At 36.0% G+C, this 10,250-nt stretch overlaps 1 protein-coding gene across 1 annotated transcript in view; it reads right to left on the bottom strand.

Annotated features, from left to right (window-relative positions):
- Window positions 1–2,134: 2,134 nt before the first annotated feature.
- Window positions 2,135–10,250, bottom strand: part of LOC115243944 (dual specificity protein kinase splA) — a 12,654-nt gene continuing 4,538 nt past the window's right edge. Inside the window, exons 4-9 of the mRNA XM_029821259.1 lie at window positions 10,039–10,135; window positions 8,419–9,179; window positions 8,129–8,305; window positions 7,523–7,785; window positions 6,616–7,406; window positions 2,135–6,165 (exon numbers count right to left, since the gene is read on the bottom strand). Of these exons, the coding sequence (XP_029677119.1) occupies window positions 6,101–6,165; window positions 6,616–7,406; window positions 7,523–7,785; window positions 8,129–8,305; window positions 8,419–9,179; window positions 10,039–10,135 (2,154 nt within the window). The 3' untranslated portion in view covers window positions 2,135–6,100. The remainder of the gene's footprint in view (window positions 6,166–6,615; window positions 7,407–7,522; window positions 7,786–8,128; window positions 8,306–8,418; window positions 9,180–10,038; window positions 10,136–10,250) is intronic.

Genomic DNA, 10,250 nt, shown 5'->3' with positions numbered 1-10,250 from the left:
ACTCTTCCCCAACCCTTCTCTCCCCCCTCCATCCCCTCCATCTTCCCCACAAGTTTCGCCCTTTCGATCGACCCTGTCGTCCCATGATATACGCGACCACTCGCGGCGGAGTGGCGACGCGATCCTCTTCCGCCACTCTTCCCCAACCCTTCTCTCTTTTCCCCTCCCCCTCCATCTTCCCCACAAGTTTCGCCCTTTCGATCGACCCTGTCGTCCCATGATATACGCGACCACTCGCGGCGGAGTGGCTTACATCGCGACGCGATGCGCAGCAGACTCGCGTATGCGTGTTTCAAGTCTCTCGTAAATAGTAGGCGGATGTAGATGAGAGAGGGAAGGGAAGGGAAATGTTAAAGAGATAGAGAGGGGTACCAGAGAAGCAGAGATAAGGGGTCACGTGGAGCACGCGGTAGCCCGAGAGAGAATGACGGTCCGCGATAGCCGAGCTCTTCCTGCTCCGATCTTTCAGCTGCAGCAGGCGACTATCGTTCGGCGATTATACGTGACGATGTCCTTCGACGAATGCATATCGATGTAACGCTTAGTAAGCTAGAAATATATGCTCGAATGCGCGATGATACGTCCTCTTGCATTATATTATTATTATTGCTAGCTGTTCTAAGCACATAGAATGCACATGCAATTATCATTAATCTTAACGAAAGTAATTATTAATTTTGGAATAATTAATTTTGAACGATATCTAATTATACGTAATATAAAGAGAATGATTTGGCGACCTAATAAATTGCGAGTTTAATCAAAGCAATCTTAGGGATGGATATCGGTCGTTTATCCTTCTATGAGACCTGATAACTGATCATCTTCATCTAAATCTTTTCGTTACACACTGAATATAAAAAAGCTATGGATTGGTGGCGACACAGCTGTATATATATAATTATATCCGGTGATAATTGAGTAGTCGTTGATAAAATGTCGTATATAAATATAATAAATCGAAAATTTATCGAACAAATTCGCGGATTCTTTCGCGAAAAATCATTGTTCAAATTTTTAGATAATGTGCTTTTGTTTTTCCGGGAAAGTAAAACTTTTTTTAACTTTTTTTAACATTGTCTTTCATATCAGATTCGTGGTTTTTGGTACAAATGTATTCATCTGTTATATCCGCTTATTTATTTCTTCCTGCTCTGCAAAAATTCAATATTATAAAAAATAGATCATTTTTGAAAATCTTAAAATTTTCTTGAGAGAAAGAGAAAATTATATATTTTTACAAAATTAATCCTGAAACCTAACTCTGTCCGACACGAACATGTAGCTAATCTGGAATATATTTTTGCGGTAACTTATTTGTCTTTGCACATGAAAATTGCATATTGATTTCTTTTAATATATAATTTATCCATAATATATTATATATTTTTATATCGTATCACAATTTTTTATAAACATTTAGTTGCTTATAAAGCCAAATTTAAAGTCACATGTTCTAAAAGTAGGAAAAATGTATTTGCATGATACTTATTATTATTATAAAGTAATAATATAAATTGCCAGATTTTTTCGTCAATTAATTCGTCGTTTAACTAACTTTTGCTTTTCTAAAATAAAAAGATTGCTGGTCATCTTGCAGATCGATAAAAAATTTAAATCCGCAAGTTTTATTTCGCTTTCTATCATCTATGTGTGTCTAATTTCTACGTATCTAATCTTTTAAAATGTTATAGTAAAAAAGGATTTTAGCGAGCAAAGAAATTATTAGTTGACATATAAAGTACATTTAGATATTCTCAATAATATATATATATAATCACGTTTACAGGAATATAATTACATTTAAGTATTCGAAAAAGATTATTAACAGTAACAGGAACTGCAACGTCTAATGCCCAATCTTTTAAAAAATCCGGTGCCAGTTTTAGCAACAAGCACCTGTTAGAGCCAACGTCTTTCCAGGAATGGCATTTTGCGACCATTCAATTTTCCTTTGCAGAAATATTTACTTAAAATGCGAAAACAAAAAAATGCATGCAACCCTGCATGTACCTTCCAGTCACAAATTCTATAAGCTAAAATAAGTGCGAGTGAAAAATAAATCCTTCCTAATATAGCTAACATTTGACATGATATTTTACACTTGATACTAGACTATACATACTTTGTTTCCATTTTTTTTTTTTTTTTTATAGTATTAAATATCTCTCTTGATAATATTTGAGTCTCGTCCAAATAAATATATACTTCAAGATTCCATTATCAGTTTAAATCTTTCAAACTGAATTCATCAAATATTTTTAACGTTCAATGTTAAATAATTCTTATACAATACATTGATTTTCAAACAATCGCCATTTTTTCTAATTTGATTTCTGGTATCAAAGAACATTTGGTATCTAGACAATAATTTTAAAGAAACAAGATAATCAAAAATTGAAAAGTGAATTTGCTAATGTGTTCATTGATTCTTTTTATACGTGAGTGCGAATGATTTATGACCAATTTTTCCGTAAATTGTCAAACGAGTATTTATCGCATGATTGTGGCAAGAAAGAAAGATATAAGCTGTCCAAATTTTAGCAATCAAAGAATTACAATCAAGAAGAAATATATACGGAAATAAAAAATATGTCATTTTTTTAGAACTTATAATAATATAGTCGGATATACAAAACGTTCCACAACTTAATTTTAATGATGAATTCTCTGATCAAATTGTAGTCGATTTTTTCTTAACAAAAATGTTCAGAGAAAAATCATCGTTACACATTTCTCGCAAATTTATATACAATATAATTTATCTTTGTAACTTAAGCTTCAAATAAAAATTGTATTAACATAACATATATCTGAAATAAATAATGCGAGTAATAAAGAATGCGAGTTTATTGTCTATTTGATCTCCCCTCTAAAGTTTAATTTGCCAAAAATTTCTTTTTTAATTTCTCATAACTTGGAAATTATCGATGTCTAGATATTTTGATTTAAAAAAAATCGACTCGAAATTCATCAGAGAATCCATCATTGAAATTAAAGTCAGAGATTGTACATAAACATAATTTTTTTTTTAAAAAAAGGCAATTATTATCTTTAAATTCTATCTTAATTTTTCGTTAAAACACATTAAATCTTTGATTAGTGCTAAGCGTCTCTATTTTGGTGTATCGCGCTTCTAATAAGCAATTTTGTTGCAATGTTATAAAAAAGATTTAATGAAAATGCATTTACGATAATAAACAGAAAATGCGAATCCCAAATCGACTGAAAAATTGCAGCTTTTTACAAGTCACAAAACCTCGGCGGACATTTGATTCTACATACTTTTTTTAATTCTTCCCTGCTTCAATTTGTTGTCCGCAGATTGCAGTAATGCAAAAATGAAAAATGAAAATAATAAAATGACAGAATAATATTACTTCATTACATTGTTTGCACAGCTATAGAATAAGTGATATTTTACTAGCAACCTATGATAATTAAACAAAAGGCATTACATTAACACACGAAATTTATTTGATTCGGTTCTTTCCTATCATTCATGACAGCCGGTGTAGTTTGATTTCATCTTACGTAAGATTTTGCGTTAATAACGAGTGTGTTTTACGATTATTTCAAAAATAATTAAAATCGGATTTTATATATTTTTCAAAAGATGTCCAATATTTCTTTTTTTTTTTACTTTTCACCACCGCTGTATATAATAACATTTAAATCATTTCCCCCATAATTTTCCCTCCTATATTCCCTATTTTATTCAGGTTTCTGTCTATATAGTTAATATTTTTTAGCTGTCTTGCAAGTTTGTATACTTTGTTCTTACTTTTTTTTTTACCATTTTCACTACTACCATTCGTACGAAAAAATATATATTTATGATTTTTCGTGAGGCGGAAAGAATTTTCGTTCTCAAGATCCGACTTCATTCATGTGCAAAGAGTTCCAGCTATGTATTGTATTTGTTGGAAAAAATCAATTTTAAATGCATCAGCAATTTTTTGCTAGTTAGCTGCCACGTTTTACTCATATATTTCAGCTTTATCCTGCGCATTTTTCTCTAAAAAAAAATCCATTGCACCAACCAGTGTGTTGCAGCTTTGGTTAATTAATTTGGTTTCCCGCTATTAAATCAAAACTCGCATAATGTATGTTACCAGGAAAATTGTGTTTTCAAACTTATGTCACAAAGCGCGCAGATGTATTATACACTTCTATATTAGCTTAAAAACTAAATGAAAGATTCCATAAATAATGTCTTAAGAAAGGATGAAGGAATAAAACTTGTGTATTTTTAGTTTTGAAGTGTAGAATGCATTGTATATCTCATTGTTGATCCAATCTGAAAATATCTTGAAATCTGCATAAGAATCTGTGCTTCTTAAGAATCTGCAGTTCTCAAGATGTTAACAGCGCGGAAAAAATCGCTCTTGATTCTCCTGTTTTAAATAATAATTCTATAATGTAGACAGAAATACACAGATGTACAAAGGGGGGAAAAAAGATTGAGATTAACCACGCTTAATCACACTAATGTTGTTGCAATCAAACGCATAAAAAAAGACTTTACGCTTGATTTCGCGTTCAAAGACACCGGTGATCGGTCGTAAAAGTCGTATAAAATAGTTTCAAATGCACGTGCAATCGCATGACTACTCGTGTATAAATAATAATAATATGAGAATCGTCGTCTAGCTACAGCTATCAGTAAGATAAGAAACGAATTGTGAGCAGCAGACATATGTATAATTATGAAATATATATTATATATTATATATATTTTTTTTATATATTCGCATATATATATAAAATATATAATATATATTTCGCGCGTGCTTTTTTATACATTCACGCACACGCGTACGCGGAACAAACATACATAGGAGCGCAACGACGGCTTTAGATGATCGAACACTTTTGGTTTCTTGTTCACTCTTCTCTATTTTTTCTGCCTCTTTCATCTTCTCCCTTTCTCTTCCGTTTAGCTTTCATTTTCTCTTGCATTCTATCTCTTTCTCGCATGTACACATAGATACATACGCACGCGACATACGTACACACATACTCACTCATCTCACTCACACTCACACACACACACAAAATAACATGTCTATCTCACATATATATTATACGCTTTTTCTTTTCACACGTCATTATCAATTCATCGCGCGTATAAGAATTGAGAAAAATATATATACATAAAAATGTCGTAGAGCCCAGGGGCGATAGTAGAAGTAATGTAGTTTAATAGTAGTGATAATAATAATAGCATAGACATAGTAGAAGTAAAAGTATTGATTGCTAAATATAGTCGAATTTCATATAATTCTCGCTTCCTTACCCCTGTTTACAGCACAATGTATTCTTTATCCATTCTTCGCATGTTCTCTTACAGCTAATAGTTAAGAGAACAATTTGGGGATACAGAGGAAGGAGGATAGGAGACCACTGCAGAGATTGGGAGTCACAGCGATAAGTAGCTCACAGATGTGTATGTTACTAGAAGGACGCGAGTCATTATTTAAACCCAAAAACCTCTCGAAACGGTGTCCTACGATAAAAGAAACACAGACAAGACATTGTGTTCCAGTGTGTATGGCGCGGTCTCTCGATTATTTCTCGTGTTTTTTTTTTTTCGCCTTTGCTCTTCCTTTGTACACAATATACTACTACAACCTATTTTTACACAATATTAAATTACTTTGCAATCACACTATCATACATAAGAACTTGCAAAAGATGTACCCGGTACCGTGAATCGCGAAACGTTCTCGGTTAGAAAAACTTCGTCGCTGTCGTGCTTGGCATCGGCGTCATTGTCACCGTCATCGTCAGCGTCAGCATTAGCGTCGTCATCGTTATCGTGATTATATGATAGGACGTTGAGAAAAATTACCGAGAACTGAAATGAGGAACGGTAGCGGTCGTCATCTCGCAACGTCTTGTCCTTAGATCGGTGCACATTGGTGACATACTGGTGGTAATAATTAGAATGACAGTGATGGTGCTGCTGCTGGTAGTGGTGGCGGTGTTGTTTTTGGTGGTGGTGATGGTGTTGGTGATGACGATGATGGCAATAGTTGCGGTCATAGTGGCGGTGATCATTGTAATGAGTGGTAGCGGAGTGGTCCGTGGCAGGGGATCACTTGTCGGAACTCGGGCATTCCCCGGGCTGCTTCATTATTGTATAATCCAGTCGATACTGGGCTGAAATTAAAAGGATTTCGTGTTCTTTTGTGACAATTCGTGAACGATACAAACTTGCACTCAGTACTTATGTGCCATACAAGTGTGCAATCAACTATAAGAAAATAATTCCCCCCCCCCCCCCAAAAAAACGCTATAAATATTAAACTAATTTATGAAGATTTCCAGTATCCCAGATCAATTCTATTTTTTTATCAGTTTTAAACAACTTTTTTCTTATCTATAATCTTTTTGTACCATCGTATCATGTAAATTTTTAATTTTGAATATTAGTTATCTTATACAGTAACTAAGGCTTAAGTTAAAATCTTGTCGAGATAAAGTTCACTGGAATTAGTTTGAAAACAGTAAAGTTTTGTTATACATATAAGACAAATCAGAAGCGTAGTTTACGAAAAGCCTTTTTTTCACGCTTAACATAATGCATTCAATTGCATTAGGAGGACGTACCTTTCTTCGTGAGGTCCTCCATTGTCTGATCCTTGCAGTCTACCGCGAGGTGACTATTACTACCGCAATTGTAGCAAGAGATCTTCGTTGGTGGGATCACCGCCGCCGTCGCGTACGTCACCACCGACGTAGGCGGCATGTACGACGCTTGCACCGGCGTCGCGGCAGCCGCCGCGTTTGGCGGTGGCGGTGGAGTACTACCGGACGCGGTGGCGGGATGTCCCGTGTACGAATACATGATCTCGCCGTTCGGCTGGTACGGGTAAGCTGGTCGTGCGGACGGACCGTGCAAGAAGTTGGAGTAAATACCGCTGTTACCGGGCCGCAGCGCGGCCGGGAAAGCGTGACCGTGCGGCAGATACGCAAGCTGCGAATGCGTCGGTGGTCCTGGGAAGGAGACGCAATGTGGTAGACTCGGCGGTCCACCGTTGTTCCCGTTGTTCCCGATCCCGTTTAGCATCCCCTGGCTCTTTTGTCGCATCGTGCGCGGATTCTTTCTGGGGAGTTGTCTGCTCTCCGGTGGCACCGATGACTGCATCGACTGTTGGGACGTCGATGTCGATGCGATATGCGGGGGCGGCGCCGAATGCACCGAATTCATGTGATCTGTGACAGACGGTGCGACATTGTTATTGTCGCTGCCAACCCACGGCGCAGCTGGCGGCGTTTCCGGGGGTGATCTGCTACCGGTGCTGTCGGAGCTACTGCTCTGAGAACAGTGTCGACTGTTTTCGGAATCGAGCCGCAGCGCTTGCAGTTGCGCAAGGCAGTACATGTGCTGAGCATTGCATCTGAAATGTACGATGTGTCTCAGAATAGGATCATCATTATCATACGTGTGTATCTTCTTCAATGTTAAAATGTTTTCTAAGTTTTGCATTGGATTTTAATTAAAGTTTGTATATACCTTGAAAACCGATTTTGCATTCCAGCTACTGGTACAGTGAGACAAGCATAACATGATGAATTCGGAGCTGTGTACATCTGTGGCGGAGCAGGATACATTTGTATTGGCGCGGGGTCTATCGACGGCATGGGATAACGCCGTACATTGTGAGTGGTTACATGATTTTGATAATTATGCATCGTCGGATGTTGTTCTTGTTGTAACGGTATCGATTTCCCGCTTGAATTACTGCTATCACCCAAGACCTCCATATTTGGTACACCCTATATGACGAAATAAATGATATTAGCACTTATAAAACGCTGAACATCATGATAAACGACATTCATTTACAAATTACAAGATTCTATAGTGATGTAAACCGCATTTACAATTTAAATCTTTTTAAATAAAGAAATATTTAAAGCTTTAAAATAAAACAAGAGAAAATGCATAAAAACTGAAGCTTATATTGCATAATATTTTCTATTTTCAGTTAAAACTTGAAAATTCTCGAGAAATCTCTTTCTCGACTTTAAGAAAAAATAAATTCGAATTAACCGAGAAATTCTTATCCTTCAAGTAGATTACCATATATTACGATATATACTCTATATATAATCTTACTTCATTCTCAACCGTCTCGGTAACTGGATGCGTGATATTGCTAGTACTATCCAGCTTCTTATCCGCTGAAATCTGATTTAAGCCGTTGGTTTGACTCTTGACTATACTCCTCAATTGTCCTACCGCGTTCGATGTCAAGCCGATGTCCCTCAAATCTTCGTCGCTCAACCTATTGATCTGTAATCCATACATATGGATAACTTAATTTCAAATTGTACACACGCGAACGTATATAAATTGTGCGTCCGACATTCTGACGGCAGCAGTACAAAAAAAATAGTTTTGCTTACTTCGTCTAGAGAAAAGTTTTGTAGATTGCTCTTAAAGTTCGACATCTCCTTGCCTAGAGTCTCCCGGAGAGAATCCCCGGAATTAGACGACCTGAGTCGTGGCGGTGGCGGGGGTTGTTTCGATTGGGTCGCCGAAGCGTTGTCGACAGAGTTGTGTCGAGAGAAGGTCGACGTGCTCGTAATAGGCAGAGGAATGGATCGCGACGACGGGAGTAACGGCTGTTGACTAGGAAGACTTCTGCTTGCGCCGAGCGCTGGTAGGGGTGGTAGAGAATTGTTGTTGTTGTTGTTACTGCTATTACTACTGTTGTTACTGTTGCTGCTATTGATAGCGTTCGAGCCGGAGATACTCGTTTGACTGTTCGAGCCGCTCAACGATGTCGTGAGGGTATTCGAGTTGGACTGGATTACTTGCGAGGACGAAGTGCGCGGATTGACGTTATTCCTGCCGCGACCCATTGGTGAATTGCTACGACTAGGGGATCGTGATTGGGACGGCGATGACTGACGGCTGACTAAAGGAGAAGGTGGATAAGCCAGCATATCGCCGGTATGATACATCAGCTGGTTTCCCATCATAACCTGACCCGTCCACGCTGGCGGCATATGGTTCATAGATGGGAAACCGAGATGAACATATTGGGTAGTACCGCCAGATCCCATAGGCATTTGCTCCGGGCTGGGCAGACATAATCCTGGTGGAGGTATCGTGAGGCCGGGTGGCATTCCAGTGACCATAGCATTCCTCATTGCAATTTCTCCTGTAAACATCATATCATGTTAATATATATATTGAAGCATTTTTTAATTTAAAAAATGTGCATAGATTTATAATACAAACAATTTATCTCATTGCATTTCAAGTAGATAAAGAGAACGTTATAATACAAATAAGTTTATCTATTATTATATATTTTATATATTATTTATAGGAAATAATATTAAATATAGTAAATTTAAAACTATTATAATTATAGTGGCACTTTTGGTTGCAAAAGGATTAAATTGTTTATGATTGATTTTCACTATTGCAGTATATATACATGAGAATATATTTTCCAGAAAACATTTTACATAATTGTTTATTTAAAATAATTTATTCGAAAAAATCAGAGATTTTGTAAAGCAATTTTTAAACATCCTTTTAAGGCAAAAAAATATCATATTAAGATAAAATATAAATAGATCTATTATAACAATAAAAATATATACAAACTAAAATTACTAATATGTGATATGTTATTGACACATTATTGTAACTAATTCTCCTTAATAAATTTAAAGTATTGAGATAATTAAGTAAAGGTACATTTCATTGAATGCTTCGTACGAATGCTTTGTTTAATTGACAATTTTGAGTAAACAATTTTTGCTGTTTTTGCCCTAATTGATCGATTAAACGTTACTGTATCCCAAAATTGAATTAAAAAATGCAGAAGTAAAATCAATCAAATTTTATTCTCAAAAAAAGGGGGATCTTGGTTGAAGCTAAGTTGCTTCTTACCACATAGTAGACTTTGCCGCGTCCTATATGCAAGAGCCCTAATTGTATTTTGTCAAATGTTTTTCTTCCAAACATTAAATTTAATAAACATTTAAAATATGTGAGACATAGCGTACCATGATAAGACTGCATCGGCGGTGGCGGCATTAAACAGCTATTCGGGATTTCAGGCTCCATTAGCCTCTCATTCGTGCTCATACATGGCGTACAACCCTGTATAAATTTAAATTATGTATTATGTTTGTGCACAAAATATGTAGTACACATTTATATATAACCAACAGTTTTTACAATTTTTTCTAAAAATATTATGAAATCATATATATAT

Source organism: Formica exsecta, unplaced genomic scaffold, assembly GCF_003651465.1.
Source record: "Formica exsecta isolate Colony F162 unplaced genomic scaffold, ASM365146v1 scaffold768, whole genome shotgun sequence".
Taxonomy (NCBI): domain Eukaryota; kingdom Metazoa; phylum Arthropoda; class Insecta; order Hymenoptera; family Formicidae; genus Formica; species Formica exsecta.
The sequence above is the reverse complement of the archived record's forward strand: the minus strand, read 5'-3'. Positions and strand labels throughout refer to the sequence as shown.